At 38.6% G+C, this 23,269-nt stretch overlaps 1 protein-coding gene across 2 annotated transcripts in view; it reads left to right on the top strand.

Moving 5' to 3' along the window:
- Positions 1–1,875: 1,875 nt before the first annotated feature.
- Positions 1,876–23,269, top strand: part of HTR7 (5-hydroxytryptamine receptor 7) — a 29,719-nt gene continuing 8,325 nt past the window's right edge. For both annotated transcript variants that reach the window (XM_079312311.1, XM_079312312.1), the window contains exon 1: positions 1,876–2,620. In XM_079312311.1, coding sequence (XP_079168437.1) covers positions 2,094–2,620 — 527 coding nt within the window. In that variant the 5' untranslated portion in view covers positions 1,876–2,093. The remainder of the gene's footprint in view (positions 2,621–23,269) is intronic.

The following is a 23,269-nucleotide window of genomic DNA, read 5'->3' as shown; positions in this document are numbered from 1 at the left end:
AAAATATGTTCAACCAATAAGGAAACATTCTTTCTCCAAGTTTTGCCTTAATGTTATAATTTAGATATAACCTTGCCATTTCTAAAGACCCTTTCTAGTATTTACTTAACTGAGGACGACAAAAGATTTGATTTATCACCAGATGGGGTAACTCACCTGAAGCTCAAGGCTCATGAACACATTTTGGGTGGTTAAACAGGGATTTTTATTTTGTGATTTTATTGCTTTTGTTGTGATTGGATGCAATAAAGCAACTAACAAACTGTAGGAAAACACTTGACTGAACAGGAAAATGCTTTCAACTTGGTTATGGTCAAGGATCTGCCCAACAAGATTTCATCCTTATTATTGCTTATTTTATTGTCTTAGTCCAATCAAGATGGGGTGGTAGGGAAGGGCAACAATTGAATTACCAAACCCTGCATTTCTGACCCTGGAAAACTCTGCCTGTGCTGAATCTGTGTCAGACACAGCTGAGCCCAACCTCTCAGTCCCATACATGCTCATATGTACATATGGCCCTATGCTGAGTCCTGCATTGTGGAAAGCCCATCTTCCAACAGGAAGAAGATGGAGAAAGCAGGAGATGCTGGCAGAATGAATGATTACATTAAAACCAAGACATTCTGTGAGTCAAGTATGGAGGCCTCAGTTGCTATGGATTTGTTTCACTAGTTTGTAGGGTTGTCAGCTGGTGGTTTTGGGGTTCCCCCCCCCAATAACTGAAACTTTTTAGGTTTGTCTTAAAGCAGATTTTTAAGTTGGTATAATGTGGACCATCCTACAGCCTTTCTCACTACTGAGCCGCACAAACAGTTCCCTGTCCCCTGAACACTTAAATAAAACTTGCTATGTTGTTGCAAGATAACGCCTCATTTAAATCTCATGGTTATTGATACTCCTGCAGCCAACGCTTCTCATTTCCCCTCCTTCTTTGGTTCATCTGGTTTCTGTCTCGTGTTGAAAATGTGAGGGACACTGAGGAGCAGTTGTTTCTTGTTTTCAGTCCTTACTGTCTGGCATGCTACTATACGAAGGGGTGTGATCTTCCGCTGGCATCCCATGGGTAATTCACAATTTCAAAGATTGATTTTCACCCCATTTGGAGGCAAGAATAGGGCTTAAAGAATTGAGAAAGCTAGTGAATCCCAGAAATTGGCTTGTATCTAAGTGTTCAGGGGACCTATAGGAAAAGCAGGTGATTCAAACAATGGCAGTTTGTTTTAGCTTTCCTAAAGTAATTACACATGGAACACTGAGTAAATTCAAAACCAGAGTATAAAAATATTAATAAAAGAGAAAATATAGGTGATGATGTTCAAACCAACTTAATACGAAGAAGAATCTGCAAGCTTGGATACACAGAGAAGTGTTTCAGTGCTGGCCGTGCTGTTGGAGATAAAAAAAGAGCGGCCACTATCAACTCTCCAAGCAGCAGCGGGGTTCCGCCGGCCCGAATGGTTCTGCACGGACGTGCCCCAGCGCTGAGCCGGAGCCGGCAAACCCAGAGAATCGTAGCCCGCTCCGGCCGGGGCAGCTCAGCCTGCGGCCACCCTCCCGCAGCTTCCCGGGTGAGACCTGGCTACATACGTACACATATACACATACATTACTCATACACATATACACAGGTATACAGGGGGTTCCCGGAGCGCCCCTCGCTCGGAGAAGGAGAAGCCGCAGGAGGCACCGGCTCCCTGGACTGCGGGGAAGGGGCGCAGCCCCACCTGCAGCTCAGAGGGCAGGAGGGAGAGGGAGGCGGAGCGGTTCCCATCCCGTCGCCTGTCGCCTCCGGAGAGCAGCCGCGGGCGGAGCGGGCGATGGGCGCGGGTGGGAGGGAGCGGCCGCCACCTCCGCCGCCCCTCCGCCCGCGGGCCGGGGGCGATAGCGCCGTGCCCACCCGCGGCCACCCGGGATGCGCCGGGGGCGAGCTCGGCCGCCCCGGGGGAAGTTGAAGGCCGGGCCCCCACGGACCGCTCGGCCGGCTGCGAGGGGGCGGGCGGCGCCGGGAGCCCGAGGAGGAGCCCGAGCATCCCGGCGCCGGAGACAGCCGGAGAACGGGCGGCGAGGCTTCATGGGCTGCCCACGCCAACATGGTGCTCGCCCTCAACGGCAGCCACCTCCCCGGTAACCTCCGGCCGCTGGTGCTGGAGGAGCCGCGGGCGCTGGGCGGCGGCAGGATGATCGGCGGCTCCTGGCCCCCGCGCAGCCTGGCGAGGCTCGGCCCGTCGCCCCCCCCGTCGGCGCTGCCCACGGCGAGCCCCCTCCCCGCCAACGACTCGCAGTGCGGGGAGCAGATCCTCAGCTACGGCAGCGCGGAGAAAGTTCTCATCGGGGCCGTGCTCTGCCTCATCACCCTGCTGACCATCGCCGGCAACTGCCTGGTGGTGATCTCCGTCTGCTTCGTGAAGAAGCTGCGGCAGCCCTCCAACTACCTGATCGTCTCGCTGGCCCTGGCCGATCTCTCGGTGGCCCTGGCCGTCATGCCCTTCGTCAGCGTCACCGACCTTATCGGCGGCGAGTGGATCTTCGGCCGCCTCTTCTGCAACGTCTTCATCGCCATGGATGTCATGTGCTGCACGGCCTCCATCATGACCCTGTGTGTGATAAGTATCGACAGGTGAGACAGCCCGGCGCCCCGAGGCTTGCCCCGGCCTCCCGCCGCTCCGGGGGACCCGCTGCCTGCTCCGCCGGGTCCCTCGGAAGGAGCCGCGCTGAGGGCGGGCAGCAGGCGAGCGCCAGCCCCGCCGCTCTGCTCGGAGGAGCCGCCGGAGCAGGGTGAGCTGCCGCCGCTGCCAGCCCCGGTGCCCGGCTGTCCCTCCGGGTAGCTTCCTTGCTCTCACTCGGGGCAGGGTGTCAAAGCCAAACCGGACCTAAGCTGCCAGCGTTTACCATGGCTCTGTGCGAGTAATAGGGCATTTCCAGCTGCTTTAATGTCTCTAAACTGCTTTATACCACAGGTATAAAGCTGATTCTTTCAAAGCTGGTGACAGTGCAACTTCACTGCAGTGGAGCTTTACCAGACCAGAGAAAGTGCAGTAATTATAGCTTACTAAGGTTCTACCTTTATTCTAGGACAGCACAATTTCATTGTTGACAAATGTTTTGTTTGAAAGAAAAATTACTTTCAGACGTTTGCTTTTAAAAAATTTTCATCTGCTGTCTTAAAAAAACAGGTTATGCTCATTGACATTTAGCTTCTTCCAAAAGATAAAATCACTGGGACAACAAGGAGGTGTGTACACTCTGCAGAAGAGTATCTGAGGTGTTCAGTTCTGATGTAAAAACCATACAAGAGCCCACATTTGTCTGTGTCAGTGCTCTGCTCTGCAGAGCAAGGCTGAGAGATTCCTTTTTTCCATGCAAGTTCTATTCTGAAGTAAGTTGCAGCCTGTAGGTTCCCTTTTCCACAGCCTAAATTCTGTGTCAAGAATTTGAACAGCTAGAAGGTAACTTTTCATTACAGCTCCACACAATTGGCTGAAATTGAAAAACTTCATAACTAGATTGTAGAAGTAGTTTGCACACTCTGATATCCAACAGCAGCTTTCACTGTTTACTTCATAAAGTTTCAAGAAAAGCTCTGTATTAGGCATCTGCAAAGCAACAGTCTTTCAAAAGAGATTCTTGCAGTAAATGGAGGTTGTTTCGTACCAGGGAACATCACAGTTTGTATTAATTTCAGAACTTTAATTTCTGTTCAAGCATCCTCTGCTCCAGTACTTTTTGTTTGTGACTTCTATTTTGGCCAGCTGTTATCTGAATGCTGTGAAGCATCTTGTAGCAATGAAATTCACATGCACACCTTGACAGTATCAAATGGTTTGTGGTTTTGGTGGTTTTTGTTTGTTTTTTTTTTAATTTGCTGTTACATTGACATTTGCTTGATTTAAACTTATCTAAGTTAAATTTTAAACTTAATTCCTGTATTGCAAGAGAATATGAATAGGCTTCCAATTCCAAAGGTATTGGGAAATACCTTCTCAATGTTATTCTCTGCTTTTCTGTACTATTTTTAGGTAGTGAAGATAGGTGATTTCATTTTTACACTCTCTTCCCCTGAACTATTTATATTCTTTGATTGCTCTTAGCTATATCTCTGAGCTCTCCATCTCCATTTCTACTAACCTTTTGAAAACAGTTTAGCATATTAAGCTTTCTTTAGGATGTGTGATGATTCACACTGTAGCACTGGGCTTTCCTATTTCTTGGTTTAACATTTGAGGTCACTGCTGTGTGCTGAGCACCAGCTTTGACTGAACTGGTCACACTGATGACTGCATCTCTTACTGTCTTATCTCAGTTCTCCCTCCACTCCCCTCTCCCCCTAAAATACTAACAAGGGATGCATATCTGTATTGAGAAAGAATATAACCTCTTGTAAGTGTCTGATTTTCACCAGCTTGTGCTGATTTAAACTAGAATTATTCTCTTGTCTGCGTTCTCACTTCTTCCACTGAATGTTTATTGAACACCATCTTTCCATAATTCATTATACTGTTGTCTACTACCTACTTGAAATTAAAATTCCGTTACTTTGATGCTTAACCTCTGTCACCCAAATTCATTATAGACTTGAGATAGTAGAAATATCATAAATAATTGGGATATCAAAAATATCAGGAGACAAGCCAGCAATTCATTAACAAAATGTCTCTACTACTTGGCAATAAAGAACTAAAAAATCTCCATGATTTGTAATCCTATTTAAAAATAATTAAAAATAATCTTAAAAAATAATCTTATACTGTAACACTGCTAAACCAGGCCAAAGATTAGTTGTGGATATTAAGAAATCTTTGAATAGTACATATGTACAAAATATGCAAACCAGGGAGGCATTATGAAAATCAAATGTGAATGATGAAATATTGCCTGTGTAGCATTGATGGTTATGGTGCTGTCATATCATCAGTTGTTCTTACATGCATGTAGTTAGGAAATCCTTGAATGATCACTGAGGAAAATTTCTCTCTGAAAGCACATACCTCCAGTTGAAGTGCTGTTAGTGGTACAAGAGCTGCAAGTCACAATGTATACAGTGCATTAGAGAGTCAGATGGTTTCACAAGGTCTGTTTTTCCAAGGCTTTGGTGAAAGCACTTCCAAGTTTTCTGGTATGTAGGCGGGGAAGATTACCAATGATACCTCCTTTACTAGTCTTACTATCTCAGGGTGAATAATACAAATACAAGACCAGGAAATTTCAATCAGAAGTTCCAGAAACAGAGAAAGTGAATGAAATTCACTGTCCTTCAAGTTGGGCACTATCCCCAGAGGTACTTAGATGTACTTAAATCTTAATGATCCTGAGGTTACATGGGAGACATTTGTTTAGAAGAAGAGTTAAGACAGGACAAAGAAGCATTTTTGAAATACAATTAGGAATTGCACTGTCACATGGCTCTTTAGGAAACCTTTGTTGTGATCCAGTAACATTTCTCCTGAAGCAAAAGATAAGGCTGATGCAGGCAGTGCAGAGAGAACAAATAGATTGACTATTTTAAAATTTGTTAAATTCCTACATTTTTTCCTGAAGCAGATATGAGAATTGGATAAATAGTTGAAAGAATATTACTACTGAATTAATTTTAAAGAACCAAATTTGTTACAAATCATTTGGTAGGGTTTGTAAAGAGAAGTAATACCTTTTATTAAACAAACAATTAAGTTAGTAAAACAGAGGCTTTAAGGAGCTACCAAGAGGGATAAAATGGGTAAATTGAAAAGGCTTTTTCATTTTTTTTATCTTGCACAAATATGTGCTACTCAGTTTATGCCACTGAGAGCTGTAAAATACCAGCAGCTGGTGAGCCTATTGCTCACAGAGAGATTTTGCAGCACAGCCCTCAGTGGTGGATGTGTTTTTTAGCTGCATATATCAGCTTCTGAAGGAAGCCTATTAGCATGGGGTATACAAATGGGCTGGTTTCATTCTGTTGGAAAACCTTGTATGTTTTTCCTAGTTAGACACACCAAGCACCTCTTGTACTTTTAAAGTTGCTTCTATTCTAAGTTGTATGAATAATAAAGGTGCAAAGTAGATATTAATGTTTTGTTATGGGGATAACTAACTTTGCACAGGGTGCACAAGGAAGCAGCTAGGATGGAAAGGTTTGATTATCCACAAAGATCTAAATTTGCAGATATCATGTGCCAATGTCCTTGAAGTTACCAAGATTTTTACTATTATGCTTTTCTTCAGATCATATATTTTCTTTTGTTTCACAGCATAAAAACCTTCACAGATTTTTATCAGGGTGACCTGGGATGAACATATTTTTAGGCACCTCTATCTTATTTAAGCCCCCACTTTGGAAGGCTATCTGCTTACAGGCAAGTCTTTCAGAACTAAAACAGATATGATGGAGAGATAAGAGTATTTCTGCCTTTTCAAATTTTGTAAGGATTAAACAGGCAAGACAACTTGATACTCAGTCAGTGATTACCTTTGCTATTCCCTCCATCCATGATATGAGGATTAACTCTGTAGAAGGGTAGGAGCTATAGAGACTTTCACAGGATAACTGAACAGTGCTCTTCTTTAAAAATTTTCTATTAGTGTGCTTGGATTTTTTTTTTCTTTTGCTCTTAAGGCTTAACTTTTCTGGTTCTGAATTAAATAGATTATATCACACCACAATTCCTTTACATTCTTTATATGTAAGAGTGAGAAAACATTCAGAGTGAATTATGAGGGATGGATACAAACCACACCTTAGTGGGGAATGAACAAATAAAGATAATTAGTTGTATTTGAACTGGTGTTGTTTTCATGCTGATTCATCATGCTGTTCTGACCCAAGATAGATACAGAAATGCTGTTTTGGAGAGTATCCACAGGATAACTGCATAAGTAACAATTTTTAATTCAATTTAAAAATAGTTCTTTGGCTGAGAAAGTGATAAAGAACCATAACTACTCAGATACAGTTGAAGAATTATAACACTTTCCCCACACCCACACAAGTAATGAAACAGTATTTTTAGGAAGTTTTCCAATCTGTATCTTGGCCAACAATTCACGAGTATTCCAGGCTTCCATTAAATTGATGAGGATTTAGAATTTCTATGCAAATAAGTGGGCCTTTTTGTTTATCCTGAGATTTTTATAAAGAAGTCTCAACTCTCTCTCCCTGCCTGTGCTGCCATGCTCCAAGTATGAGTACTTGTGCTCCTCCTTAGAATGTGGCAGTCCCAAAAGTTCACTGACTTCTTGAGTCTTCATTCCATGTCTAGGAATTGTGCAGACCTCAAATTAACTCAAAGAAGGAATTTGGAACAAAATTTAAATAAAGATGTAAGCATTTTCAATAGAATCCAGATGTCTAAGTTCTACCTACATTCCAAGATGATAACATGGCCTGAAAACTGTCAGCAATTTGCTAAACCTAAGGGTAGCTAGCTGTCCTGTCTGACTTCCTATTTGGTATGAAGAGTTTTTCTGCCTCAGTGTCATGGCTGGAAAAGGCAGCAGTCTGTTATGCCAACCCTGCTCAGACCATTCATAAAATCCATGGAGAACAGACATACAGAAATAGCTATGAAAAAAATCCTCTATGTAATATGTTTTGGATCTAGAATAAACATGGACAGCCACCAGTAGTGCCACTCATAAGATTTTTTCTTCTCTCTCTCTATATATATTTACAAAGAAATAACTTAGAAATGAGGTAAAACCTAAAAGGAACTATAGGAAAAGTGTGTGATTAAGTTATTGCAGTTAAGGTCTATACTGCAGAAGAAAGTTTTGAGATCAGTATGGCAGCTAATTGCTAACAACAGGCACTCTCACAAGAGCCATTTTTTTTCAATTTTTTGCCTGATAAACAACAGTATACTTTCTGAGCCTGTAAATAGCTTGTTTAGCTTATGAAAGACACAGACAGCATCGATAAACTAAACTAAAGTGAGAAAGAACAGAAGTCTTACTTCTTTCCATGCAGTTTTTCTAATGCAGTCTGTTGAAAGAATGTTCCTTAAGCTGATGTAGTTTCTTTTTTGAAGAGAATTTATTGCAGAACACTTATGCAATCTCCATTTTTATTTATGTTGAGAAAAAGGTACAATATATATTTTTGGTGCAAAATTCAGAGATGAAGTTCAATTGGAAGTTGGATGCATTAAGTTGTATTAGGCAGTGCAATGTTTATTTGCCACTGAGAACCCACTCCTAAAGAGTAAATTAATCTGGGGGGGTTTGTTACATAAAAATGATCCCATTTCTTTAGGTACCTTTGTGTGACATCCTTGGGTGAAGTTCAATTGGAAGTTGGATGCATTAAGTTGTATTAGGCAGTGCAATGTTTATTTGCCACTGAGAACCCACTCCTAAAGAGTAAATTAATCTGGGGGGGTTTGTTACATAAAAATGATCCCATTTCTTTAGGTACCTTTGTGTGACATCCTTGGGTGTTGTTTTCTGTGTCACAGGCAGCCTGAAATTGATTCAGTTAGTAACAGAGTAACTAGTTTTAACCACAGGTATTGTTTCATTATGTCTTTGCAGAGACATTATGCCTCATGAACACACTACCAGTTGCACAATAAACAGGGGGGAATTAACAAATAAAAGATATTTTATAAAACAGATGGACTATTCAGTGAAAACTTGACAGAGGAAAAAAACTATTAACATCAAAAATGAGTGGAAGTTTTGTCCTTTTGCAGAGGAAAAAGGTGTAAGATCTGAAGTTTGCTGGGTGTCTTGTGTCTGCACCATAGAGGCTGACAAAGTTTGGGAAGCTTAAAGATGTTACAGAAAGGAAATCTCTAGGTTGGATATTCTCTTGCTGTTCCACACTGGATGCATTTAAGCAGTGTTGCTGCAAGGGAGTCAAAGTGTGGAGATGCAAGATAACCTAGAGGTGGCAGTGCAAAGGGAAATGCAATTGCTAATTTTTCAAGGAGCATGAATGGGGAGTTATAGTTCAGTGAGTAGCAGGAGATTTGAGATTAAATCAGATTTACCTGAATGCCTTTTCTTAAAACTGGATGTTGTATTTCCCCCCCACATTTGAAACTATCTTCTGTTTGCTCCTACCAGGGTTTAACACTGGATGAGTTTTCAGAAGTGATTTTGGGGTCTCTAATTCTTGGGGGTTCATCCAGACATTTCAAAGGAGCCTGATAAGTCAGAGGTAAGGGAACATTAATTTGCATTTTTGCTAAGCAGGGCACTCTGGAAGCATTTAAGAAGTGATTTCTTTCCTATCAAGCTCACAAAAATAGTTTCTATAAGTAAGGTTGGATGTGCTTCAAGATTGACAGCAAAAATGCAATTTTTAGAAACACTTCTCTTAGTTTTTGAAGGGAGCTTTCAAAATTATATCTCAATATAAATCACAAAAATGCAAATGAATATCACACTGGCATGATGTGTAGTGTAACCTGATTACACTGGTAGCAAAATACATTTTCCTAGTGATTTTCTTGAACTGGGTGAGTATCATAGAATGAAACATCAAAGCTTTTGTAGTTTTGTACACTGAAACAAGATAGCTGTATCAGTAGTAGCATTCTCACATAAGAGTCTAGAAGAACAGAAATTAGTCAGAGAATGTTTTCACTTTCCTGAATTAATTTTCTCTGAAAATTATTTCCAAAGCTCCCTGAAAATTTTATAAAGTATCTAATTCATTTTAAAGAAACACGGTATTATTTTTTGATATTGTCTTTGAGTTTGAAATATATAATTGGAAATATTTGTGGCAACTTTTGAAACTTTCTTCATCTGCAGTTGATAAGTACATATGGCACTGTCTGTCAGCTACAAACACCTCTTTTTTTTTTTCCTCTCAATATATAACACACAGATCTGGTCCTTCCTCTGTGGACCAGAAAGTCTAAAGAAAGCTGGCCATTGTAGGTTTTGTGTGAAAATTTATTTGAGAGCTTGAGAAACAGTTGAGTTTGTTCAGGTGCAGCTGTCAGAAGAAAGACTGGGGAGCAAAATCACAGGTTCTGATAACTGCATGTCCAAAGCACAAGTATCATGAAGCAGTGCTCACTGCAGTTTTGTTTTAATGGTCACTACTGTCTGCAAGGTGAGGATGATTTCTTTCACCTGGAAAGCTTATAAGTTTTAGTTTTATTTGTTGTACAGGATGGTCATCTACTTCTAAAGGATTGAATAGTTTAATTCTTCCTATATATACTAAAAAGAGGCAAAAAACAGCTGACATTTTTTGAATGATCTCTTACTGCAATTTTTCATTTTCAAAAGATTCCAGGACTAAATATGTCATGGTGGAAATTTGTTTTTATTCTGTCTGAACTAACATAGCAAAATTAAAAAGTGAACATCATTGATTTTCTTTTTGTACCTTATTGTTCATTCAAAGCTTTGTATTGCAACCTAGATTATCTGATACATCTGTGTGGTTCTGTACATACTGGCATATGTGCAAATCTGGTAATGATTCACTTCAAACAATAAACGTTTGTTAGAATGGGCTTTGGGTGATGCACAGACAAGAATGAATTCTCTAGTTGTGCTGAACAGAGATGTGTGTGGAAATCAAATCAGTACTGAGCATATTCTTCCTATCATGGCCTTTGCTATCAAAGGGAAGCTAGCACAAGACACCACTGAAGGGGGGTTATTTCAACACTGATTGCTCTTTCACTGCTAATTGCCATTATAGTTCAAAAAACAAACCAAAACACAAAGCCAAGAGGGATATTATAAAAAAACTTTCTTAAGGGTGAAGTCTATTCTTAGAAGTACATTGTGTCTTGAAGAGAAAATTGGCAGCAGAGTTCTTTCCTGAGATGTGTCAAGGAAAAGGGTGGGATTTTTGCACAGTTAAACACCTAAACCTGAGTTTTTTAGCTTGTAGAAGTTTAAAGTATAACCACAAGGAAAGTTTGTAATCTGACAAAAATTCATTTTTGTGCACACTTCTTATGTCTCTTAATGAGATTGTGGGAAGTGGAGGCAGAGCCATATAAAGGATAACATTTCTCTCACACTGGAAATTATTTGTCCTGCATGGTGTGGCAGGTTGAGAGCCAAACTGCACCTTGCCACGTATTGACAGAAAAACTGTCAATAAAAAACTGGAAAAACTGGGACCAAGGGAGAATGGCCAGAGCTTATTGTGTCCCAGACATTCACCAAGTTGGGTAAAACCAGAGCTGGCTGCAAAGGCTTGCCTGCAAGAACACTATTTTTGTGGCAGACTTATGTACAAACTTCTGACTTTTTATTTTTTGGCTGAAAATTCTCTAGTTTTTTGGGAAGAGATTGTGTTTGGAGATCCAGGCAAACACATCATGAGGTTTCTTCCCAATAAGCTGGCACGGAGCTGTGCCACCTTCACTGCCACTGAGTAACACTGATGCCCTTGGTGGCATTCCAGTCATAATTTCTTGTCAACCACACAAGTATCTGTAGTCAGAAATATGGCCTATTGCTGCTGCAAGTGAAATTGGGCCACCAATAAAGATCTTTAAGTACCTTATTTATAAACTGTTTGCTTTTCATGAGATGTGTTGGATACTGGGGACAATGTATTTCAACATATGGTTTGTAGATCTCTAGAGAGGGACACAAAAAGTAACTAAAAAAATACCAAATTGTGGCAGTAGTGTCTGCTCACTAGAGGACTGCTCCCATGTGAGAAAACATAGGAATTTTTTAATGAAAGTAAAGAATAGTGCCCTAGAAGATTTATTCTGCTAACAGGTGTTGGTTCAGAAATTGTCAATCAGTATAATACAAGAAGGCAAAAAGGGAAGGCATAATACAGATAACAGGAGTATATGCTGTTATCTACACTTATTGTAGAATTTACAATGTAGCTGTCATCATGAATATAAACCATGAAAACATGTGATGTCATGAAATATTTCAAATGTACCATTTGGTGGAACAATTTTCTGTAAGGAGTTCTCCATGTGGATGGTTAAATTTTGTTTATTTGCTGTAGAGGTTGACATTTAGTAAACAGGTGAAATATTAAATCCCTGAACAAAGAGTTTGTTCTCTGGCCAGAAATTGCTTGGAAATATTTATACCCATGACCCAAAGGAACTGCTGACAAGATGCAAATCTTTAATAGTCTAATAAGATGTTTTGATGCTAAAAATGGTAGAGCTTTGGCTGAAAAGACTTTTGAATTGTTATGTACTGCAGTTTCCTTTTTACCCTAAATATCTGCATTTGAAGACCCACTACTTATCACAAGCAGTTTTAGCAACAATACTGATTGTTGTGGCTCAAGAGTGTATTGTCCCATTTAAGAAAGCTATTTTTGCAAAATGAATATGGTCATTAAAAGAACACAATACTATTTAAAAAATAACTGAAAATAAAATAGCATAGTGGACCATTTGTCTATAAATTAAACAACACAAGAAGGAGCTTAACATTTTCAAAGCCTATTATCTAACACAAAGCTTCTGCAGTGCTACTGAGCTGTTGAAATTCAGGATCTTGTCAAATTTCTGAAACACCTGCAGCTTGCAGTGAGCTGCCTGAGATGCCCATAGGCCAGCTGTGCTGATTGAGCCCACACTGATGCCAGCTAAATTCAAATGCTCCTAAATTTAAATGAATGTTTGAAGTTCTCAGTTTATGATATGTTTTTATGTTTTTTGATAACAAAAGCTGTTATCATTGGAAATTGTAGTCACAGAAATAAACCCTAGGTATTTTACTTTTTATCCACACAGAGTTGTTGCCACCATATTTCAGAACCTTAGAGTTACCAACTTGTTTCTAAGGAGAAAAAAAAAAAGCAAAGGAAAGACATTCACTGAGAGGTGGGAAGAAGGGCTTCTTTCTGCTGATCCCACTTGTTCCACTGCTTTTGTGTGTGGTGTAGCATCTGTAAAATGAATATAAAAGAGAGTTCTGTGATCCTTGATAATCTTCACATCCTGCTATCTTTAAAGGTTGTGGAGGAGGAGATGATCTATCATCAGCTGTATTTCTGTTTCAGCATAAATGTATAATTCTAAATTCTGAGGAGCTTGAAATGGTGTTATGAAGGTATTGTGACAACACAATCACACATTCAGCTGGAAAATGGGTATTTGTGAAAAATCAATAGCTGAATGTGTCCTCAAATTTTGTCATTCTTCACAGAAAGCCCAGGGGAAGAGAGCCAGAAACTCTTTTCTTGACAAGAAAAAAGCAAGAGGTTCATTTTGTAGAAAGAATGTTTTTATGCCTGTGAAGTTGGTGGTAGCAGTTTGTGTTGAAATGTGTTCTATATTTTAAAAATATTTAGTATTGCAGATTTTGCATGATTTTAAAAATAAATAAAAATATGAAGGATGTTGCTGAAAAAAAGAATACACTGTAGTGGAAATTTGTTGTGGGCAGGCTTATGTTCTTCTAGACAAAGAGGACAAGCTGTCCTGGCTGATCTTTCCCCAGCTTTCCTGTCTAGTGCTCTCTAAACTCACTTGCAGCTACCTTTACAAAGGCAGACATATTAAATGGGGAGTATGGATTTCTAGATTTGGATTAAATGTTGCTGGTGCAAGCTGAGAAAAGCCACTGATGTGGAACCACAGCCTGGCAGGTCTGAGCAAGACCCAGGAGGTTCAAAGTTCATTAGAGTGGAGGATTTGTTAGTTAGAAAGAAATAGTGTTCATTTGGCCATTACTATCTTCATTCTGAAGACTGCTGGCAAAAGTGAATATATATATTGTGACAAATGAATAACTAAATACTGAGGTTGGGAAAGGCTGAGCATACAGTTTTACTGGCTGCAGTTTGGGTTTTGCTGCAGTTACTTCCCATCACTAGATCTTTCTTTCCTTCATATTTCTCCTTCAGTTAAAAAGCAACTGGGGCTCTGTATTTAGAGATTCTGAGTGACTGCAAAGGGATGAAATATTTATGAGGTAATATTAAATTCCTGAAAGTTTTCTATTTCCCATTTACATAGGAGAGCTCAACATGACCAATTTATTTATTGATACTAAATTCCAGAATATCACTTAATGAGATATTTTGTGAGGAAAATGACAGCAGGCAGGAGAATTACATGTGAAGGGTGAGCTCAAGACGGGGTGTTTAAGCATGCTGTAAGTGAATATGTTATTTAAAATGAGTGCTAAGGAAATAAATAACATATGGTAGAGAAATGTGATAGCTACAGTAAACCTTACATTCATTGGCATGAAAGATGATAAGACATGATAACCTCATTCTGTACCACATACTGAGCAGAAAATACACTGCTAAAATATCAAATTACACAAAATAGCTGTTTATACAAGTGACAGAGGAGGAATCACCTTATTATCCAATGATAAGTCACTGAACCAAAAGTTTCTGCTGGAAAGGACTGTCAACAGCAGTTTTCTAAAAGGTTCTTGAATTGTAGACTCAGAATTTGATCTAATCTCCTGCCTTCCTTCCTTGATAGCTTCCCCTCATGCTGTGCTCTCCAGTCCACAGCCTCTGCTTCCAAAACTGGGTATGATTTTTCCTGTGTTAAGACTTATTCATACTAGGAAGTGAGAAATTATTTTACTACTCTAGGGAAAGCAACTTCAGTGTGCATCTTTAAAAAAACAGCTAGATAAACACTACACAAGATGCTTTGTATATCCCAAAGTTTTTGAAGGAATATCCTTAATTAAACCTGCCTTAGACTTGGATTTTCCTGTGTGTGTTACACAGTTTATTGATATAGTTTGTTTTTTGTCTGGCTAAGTTTGGGCAAACAAGTAAAGCTTGGTGTCATCATTTATAATTTTCACATACCTGGTCCACTGGAAGACAGCAAAACTTTTGTGTAATTAAAAAAAAAAAATTCAGGTCTGCCTTCAGGCCAATACAACCAATGGACAAAGCCAAAAATGTCCAAGTATATTATGTCTGTACTGAGATTCACCCTTAATGACTGTACAGGTGTTTTTAGGGCTGTTGCAAAATTACTGTCATGAAGAAGCAAAGAGGAAATTTGGACCTGGTCTTTCCAGCATTTTTCCTGTCTCTTCAGAGAGAGGAAAAGAGAGAAGGGGGAGGACAGAAGAAGTATTCTAGAGGGGGTTGTTCCTTAAGTGCTTTATCTGGAGATATTATGTTTAAAGTGTTTGTATTCCAGGAAGGAAGAGAAGGGATGTAAATATCAGCACATTGAAATAGCTATTCCCTGAGGATACTTTGTTTTAATATAGTGGTATTAGCAGTTCAGTGGGCTGTGGTTTTTCATTTCATTCATCACTTACACTATGGAAATTTCTGAAATGTTTAATATAATTGCACTGGAGACATCATGATGATTTTCGAGTTAAAGTTGTGGGAGGCTTTCATTTTGAAATACTATTATAACTTTCAAAATAATTCCTTTTCAGCTGATGTTTAGTGTCAATCCAAGAGTGACTCATGTAGTGAGGTTGGAGATAATCACCTTAGCCATTTCTGCTTTATGGTAGTCTGATGACTGATTAAAAAAAAAAAAAAAAAAAGACAGTTTTTCATAGCTCTGAAATAGAGCCTCCACACATTCTTTGACAATTCCCCTGGGTGTGAGGGACAATAGGGTTGAGATGGGGAGAACACAAAAGGAAAATGAGGATTTTCGAGTTCCTATCTACAAAACATATTATTTTGCAACCTTTTTTGTTTGTTTCTTGAGAAGCTGCCTCTGGTGAGAAGAGTAGGGATTTCATCTGGGCTGGTGCTTCAAGAAGCCAGATTTTTAAAGGGCAGAATAAGTCCCCTGCAGCACTGTTAAGCAATATTTCAATTGAGCTGCTGTTCCTCAGCAGCTTTCAGGCTGTGTGCACTCATGCTCAAGGTCTCTGCTGCTCCTGGGGCTCACTGGCTGCACCACCTCCCTCCTGTCTTGCCACATCTTTACCCAGATTCCTTTTCCCTTTTCAGAATCACCCAGTTCTCCCCTAACATACAAAAGGCTACAAGAGATAAAACTCTTTCCTAGCTTCTTCCAACCTATTTTCCTGCTTGTTCAATTGCTAATGAATGTTGCATCACAATCAGACAGAAATAAACAATAAAGAATGTAATTCCTCTTTAATTCTTTTACCAGAAAGGAGCTTTCCTATCTTATTTCTCCCAGATAGTATCAGAAGGTTAAATACCTTCTCTGACCTCTCAAAAAGAGGCCAGGCATGTTCTAATAACTTAATAAAATTAAATACTGCATCATACACATAAAGATGAACATGAATGTAAAAAACCCATGTAATTAGAGACTCTGTTAGGTATAACAGTTCACATGGGGCAAATGAACTGCATTTGTTTCTATGGATCTACAAGATTTTGAGATAATAAAAGATAGATTTGTTCTCAGTGTGGAACAAATTAAACTGTAAATAGAAATAGTGTTTTCTGATATAAATCTCCTTATTGAAGATAGCAAAAGTCTGCCATATTTGAAGATGTTTCAGTTTTCCTTTTTCTCCTTGATTGATAAAATGACTTAACAATTACTCTGAGTGATACCACGGGGTATGAAGCTTTATTCACAAGCTTCTGCACTTGTGAAGCAGCTTGTGTGTGTATTATGATGAATTTCATGATAAAATTTTCAGTAAATTAGGAATTTGTTAAAAAGTCTGGGAAGTCGTTCTCTAGCGAATATTCCTAAAATGTTACTAGTATGTTGTGTAAATCATACTTTATTCTATATTTTGATTAATGTAACTTTTTGCTTAAAAAAAAAAGATAAATTTAGGAAAAACATTTTTACTCTCTTCTCACTTCTTCCACAAAAATAAATATATCTGTGTTAAATAAAGGAGCTTGCAAACCTGGGAGGGGGTGTGTGTGTGTGAAAAGGCAGAAGTGGGTAGTATGTCCCTAACAGAGTCATGCATTTTCTTTTAGAAAAACATGAAATTATTTTTTATTTTACCTCATCCTTCTACGTTGTTGAACAGTGTAAAGAAAAATGATTCTTCCTACGTGTGACTTGCCTGGATTTGGAGAGCTTTTGAAGTGTTACAAATTATCTATCAAGAAGTGGGCTGAAAAACCACTTTTGAGCTCTGTATATAATTAATCCTGCTGCTCTCAGTAAGCAAACCACACTTGTATACAGGAAACAAGTGATGATGAAACCCACAAAGTTGGAGTTCAGGCATTTTGAAAAAAATTAAAAATAGTAAGTCTTCCATTACAGAATGCAACTTAATTCTAAATAATTTGTGTCCAAAACCTTTTCAGTTTTCAAATGTATCTATTTCAAGGAGTCTGGTGAATGATTAAAGGGGCTGAAATCCACCTCCCTCCTTATATCTCCCACATTAATGCCTCTGGTGATGGTAGAAAAGGGAAAATACACAGGTACAGTTTTCTTCAAAGAGAGGTAATAAAAGCATGTAGTCTATAATTTAGAATGTGTATGAGGGTAATTGCAAAACACTGAGTAGGAAATGAATATCTAATATTCAGGCAGTGCTGCAAAGTAAACATCAGCAACTACACGTTGGCACCTTCTATAATTTGTAAATATATAAAGTGTATAATTTGCAGTGGAAAATAAAGGCTACTGAGCTGGTTTGTCAAGAAACTGAGAACAAGATGTGACAGGTGATAAATGCTCTGACAGCCACGCAGGGTGAAAATGAAAGGGAAAGAGTGAGTGCAGGTGAAAGAATTTTTCTAGGATCTGAAAGTAAAGAGCAATATGGCTTCAGAATTACAAATAAAGCAATGGAAGCTGAATGGAAAGATGTTACACATATTCTGGCCACATGGGTGTTATTTCTTAGAAAGAGAACAGAATGCATCCTCCTATCTATGGGATGGATGTCTAAGATTAGTAGAGAAAAATAAAGAAGGAAAAATACAGAGCTGACAGAGAAGGAGAAATAAGACATCAAGAAGGTGAAATAAAAATGAGTGAAATAAAAGTAGAAAAAATGATCTTAAATAAATAAGAAAAATATGAAGCTGTAAAATTATGCAATATGAAAGGGAGAAAGCCCAGGAAAGCACAGAGAGACTAAAGAAATGTAAGAGAGGAGAAATCAACCTTCTACTATGCAAATTACATTCCTTTAGAATGAAGATATTTAATTTTGATTGACTTAATCCTCCCCCACTGCCAGGAAAGCCTACACTTCATGAGTTCATAAAAAATAATCCCCTACAGTGATTTTTGAAAAAAAGAAAAATCAAGTCAGAACTTTTACAATGTAGAATAAATTCAATAGGTACCCACTATAGCAGTGGAAATGAAGGTCATCCTATAATAAAGAGAATTTGAGAAAATACATTTCACTAAGAAAAGAAAGGGGAATGATGTAAAGTGTTGACCTTACTGAAAAAAAAAAAAAGTATTTCCTTCTCATTCTTCCAAATAGCAAAGTTAACATGTCACCATTCAATGATAAGAATAATGTTGAAATTTTATGAAATGTGAAGCATAAGCCTCTAGAAGAATAGATATCAAAACATATTTAAGGTCTTTTATATTTGTGCATTCACCATCAGCTGAAAAGGATGAAGTGGAGCTTTCTAGGATTTCTAGCAATTAAGGTTTGGGAGCTGACCACTGGGCTGACTTTTATAAACTGTGTACTAATTCACAGCATAGGAAAGATGCAACATTTATCTAGATAGAGCATAGAACTAATAAAAATCTTTTTCTCTCCATTGATTATTGTTTTGATTTTGTTAGTTCTGCAGTCTCACTGTACCATTGCATGATATTTTATGTTCAGGTTTTTAAGTGACCCAATTAATATTCTGGAAAGTTTTGCATATACATTGAAATTAGTAACTTTGATAATTTCTGCTAAGGAGAAAAGTATTTTACTGCCTCTGAAATATCCTCCTCTTCCCAGGCAATAACTGGCAGTGACCATGATGTGATTATGAGGCCAGTCTGTATTGCAGAAAGGTAAAATGCTGTTGTACAATAATTAACAAGATAATTGTCATTATAGCACCACAGCTGGGCACTGCAGTGCTCATATCCCCTATTTAGATCTTTTTATGTTTCTGTTCTTTTACTTCTGTCTCAATTACTTAAGTATGTGATGGGATTAGTGTTTCCCTGATCAGTTTGTATACCTTGCTTTATTTAAAAGGAAGTCTGAGAGACAGAGCATCTCTTGCATTGTGCAAACACATAATCTTTGGAAAGAAAACAGTATTTGCTAGGTGTTTTGACATAGCCATAGCAGAAAGAATAGCTTTGGTATTTGTTTCAACTTGCCACATTTACATTTGAAGGAAAGGAAAGGAAGTTATTTAGATGCATTACTATACTTGGGAGAATATTTTTGAATGCTGGATAGATTTTAGGAATGGCATTTTGTTCCTATTCTTGTGAAGCATCTCTTAATGTTGAGCTGAACCAAATAGAAAAAAAAATATGAGAGATGATAAGAGAATCATAGTCAACGAAGAAAAGCCAATAGATCAGCATAATTCTTGAGAATAAGTTATTCTTGCAGGTGAAATACAGGATGGGATTCCATAGATGTGGGTTTGCAAAGAAATCCAGCATGGAGATCAGCATTGTTGTGTCTTTGTAATAAAGCAGTTTTATGACCCTTAAAATAAAACAGTAGGAGAACTGAGAGAACCTCACATTAAGCACAACACCTAATCAAGTGGTAAGTGATAACAAAACAACAGTATGTTGCAATTCCTGGCAGAAATAACTGCAATACACAAATGTATCATTGCCAGTATAATCCTTCTAGTCTTATTCCATAGCAATCCAATCTGCTTCATAAAATCATAGTCAGGCAGTGAAAGAGCTGGTTTGATTCTGGAATCTGTTAGATCAAATCAGTGAACTCTGAGACATAAACGTGGACTAACTAGAATGGAATTAAAGTCTATAAAGTACATGGAGACCAGAGACAAAGGAATTACATGTGTGGTACAATAGTTGCATAACTGCTGCTGATGTCATGATGCATTCAATTTATTATTAAATTGGGCAGGAAGCTTCAAAACTATTTTAATTCTTTTAACTGTACAGGTTTTGGTTGCTCTATGACTTTACTCACAATGACAAGCAAGTCCTTTTACTCTTTATCTTTTAGCCATATAATGGAGGTAGGGAAGAAAGATTTAGGACACATGATCTCAAATTGGACCATCCTGTTACTATTTTCTTTCTATTGTTTAAGTCAATGTAGTGTGAAGTCTTAGGTCGTTTGCTGGATATTTCAAAACGTGTGAAGACTAGACCCATCTGCCTATCTGATCTACAGTTAAAGTGATAACAGAATTTTTTTTTTTAGCCCTGTAGGATAAAAACTATTTTATGTGGTCATTGTAATGGGTTCATAGCAGAAAGCCAGAATGAAAAAGCCCACAAACTGAAGGAGCAGACCTATATAGTTATATAGAGCTATATATTTATAATGGTTTTACATTAAATTGTCTATGACAATTTCTTGTCATTAAATGCTAACCATTTAGAGATACTGGGGAAGAATTCTGTGTCACAGGGAATCAGATTTTTGTGAAGTAAAAGGAAGGATTTTCTATTGTTGGTGTTCATTGTGGCAAATGGCAATTGTGTGCAATGGCTGGTGAGAGGAGGGAATGCTTTACCCACTCCCAGGTTTGAACAGAGCTCCAGAAAGAGGATGGGGTAATTTTTCCTCCCCAGAGCTGGGCACACTATGTGTGCCTCACCCCTGAATGGGACTGCAGCAGAAGAACCAGCTTCCAGACCCCAGTGAGGAGACACTGAAGAAATCCTAAAAAACCAACCCAGAATAGGGATGTGCTCATGTGTGTCTATACACATACATGTAACAAAATGTTTACTCTGCCCTTCACCACGTGCCATCTTTTTGTTCTCTGCTATTTGCTTTGAGCTCTCCAAGCAAGGCTCTGTTTTCCACTTATGTGATGCAGTAGAGAAGTGTTCTCATCACCCTTTTTTGCTGTATCCATTAAACAGCAGTGCCATATTCTTCCTTCTCAGTGTTTTGCACTCACTCAGCACCCTTGGAATGGCAGCTGTGTGTGTTGTGCCTCTTGCAGGGCTGCCCAACTGGTACAGCATCAGTGCTGAATGGAAAATGCTGTGACCAGTTTGGGAGAAATGAAGGCCATTCATCTGCCTTGGGGGAGTAAACTGGATCAGACCTCACTGTGCTGGGTGAACCATGGAGAGATGCCCTGTCTGGCAGAACCAGAGTCAAGAAATTCAGAGCAGGAAGAATACAAAATAGCATTGCCCTTCTTCTAAATGTGAGAATTGAGGCACAGTTTCTTTTCTACCAAGATTAAAATGAACATCTGTGGCATGTGAAAGAAATAAATCTCAGAATACCAAGTCTGAGACACTTCTTTCATGTGGGGGATAGCTGAGACACATGAAATGGGCTTTTTAGGGACTCTGACTTCATTCTTTCCCAGTAATAAGACCTCAAGGTGTTACTTGCACTAGAATATGTTAAATTCAGCTGATTTACCTTAAGTATTTTTTATTAAAATACTAGTTTAAGATTAAGCATTACAAAGCATATTTTTCCACTGTTTTTGACACAATATTTTTGAAGTTCATGAATCTATTAAGGCCTGAACACTCTCTAGTGTATTAGGCAACAGTAGTGATTTACATTATTTTGACGTTGCAAATGAGTTTTCAAGGGTAATGGATTTCATATAGAGAGATTAAAACATAACATTCCTCCATTTGTGCCTGCTGACTTCTTCCCTATCATACTACATTTAGCAAAATGAATAAGGCAGAAATTATGCTGGTGTATTTTTATGTTAATTAGCATATTTTAATTTCAAATAGCATTTCTGAAGAAAAGATACACTCCTAAAAAAGTGATGCCAGGGCAAAACTAATGAATTTTCATTCTTTTCAGTATACTTACACTTTCATGAATTCTTTTTGTTATATTCTGGTGCATGAGAATGCATCAGTAGGCACTCAGAATATGCAACCCACAGATCTGATTTTTACAGAAATCCAGCTTAACTACATAGCTACATAATAAAGTTCACCTCAAAAGTGTGTTATTTTTAGTGACCAGTTGGGTAGTAGCTCTACAAGTGCATACTTCAGGAAGGCAGATAAGGATTTTTTTAAGAACAACACATTGTAAATGACAAGAAGTCTTTGTGCTCAAAGGATGTGTTTAACTGTTTTGTACCTAAATCGGGCTATTCTTAGACAAATTTTAAGGGTAGGTCACTCTTTTAAGGGTAGATCCCCAAAGTCTGAAGCTGAGAGCTCCGCCTTGCTGAAGCTGCATTGCTTAAAGCAGTGTGATGTATACTTTAATTAGTTAAAATGAAATTTCACTGCACTAACTCTTCTATATCTTGGAGCACCTTGGAAAATCCTTGGCTCCTTTGGAATGAAAATGGTTTTGGCCATGGTGCTACAGAACAGAAATCTCCATGGTCTGGAGGCTGATGGCCATGGCTGCTATATTCTGACTATATTCTAGTGCTGGTGGTGAGGGGCACAAGGAGCAGCCCTTTGCAACAGCACAGTCCATGGATTGCACTGCTCTGATCCCAATTCCAATAAGAATTCCCAGTTCATGGCCCCTCCAGGCACAGATCCACTGGCCAGATACTGACCTGCTGTAATTTGCTTGTGCATTCTGTCAAGAACAGAGCACAATAAACCATTTCTGTCCTTTGTGTAACTCTTTTCATAGCAGCAGTATAAAACCAATGACATGGTTGAGCAGGATTGTTGATACTCATCAGACCAGATCATTGAATGATGTTTCTTTTACTTCCATAACTGTAGCACACCTGGGTGCTTGTATAAAGCAAGAGCACTGGCCATGATTTACTGCACTGCAGTAAAATCAACAATGCAGCATTCCACAGAGCCAGGCAAATCTCATATTGGATGTGCTAGGGGAATAGACAGAGAAAACATGCTCCCCAAAAACGTTTTTAATCATATTGCTATAATTCTTGTTGACACTACAGAACTTTCACTATAGGACTGGAAAGCTCTTGAAACCAAAACATTATTCAGAAATTGATTAGAAATAACTTCTTCTACAAGTAAAAAAATAAGTCACAATGATTTTATCTAAATTCTTTTGGAGGAAGTGAAAAAGAACAATTTGAGAAGTTAACAGTAGCTCATAGGTAAATTCCAGTTGAGCAGAAGCCAAAATTGAAACCAAAAATCTTAGGCCTATATAAACGCATCTGATTTCACCTAAGAGAAAATTCCCATTGTTAGAAAGGAAATACAGAAATTTTCTATAGTCAAAACTAAATTCAAACTTAGGATATTCTTATCCAGCTATATAGAGCCATAGTAATAATTCTGTAATTAGAAAAAGATACTTAGTTTATAGCACTGTAAAT

The sequence above is a fragment of the Erithacus rubecula genome (genome assembly GCF_903797595.1).
Source record: "Erithacus rubecula genome assembly, chromosome: 9".
Classification (NCBI taxonomy): Eukaryota; Metazoa; Chordata; class Aves; order Passeriformes; family Muscicapidae; genus Erithacus; species Erithacus rubecula.
This window is presented reverse-complemented; position numbering and strand designations above follow the sequence as displayed.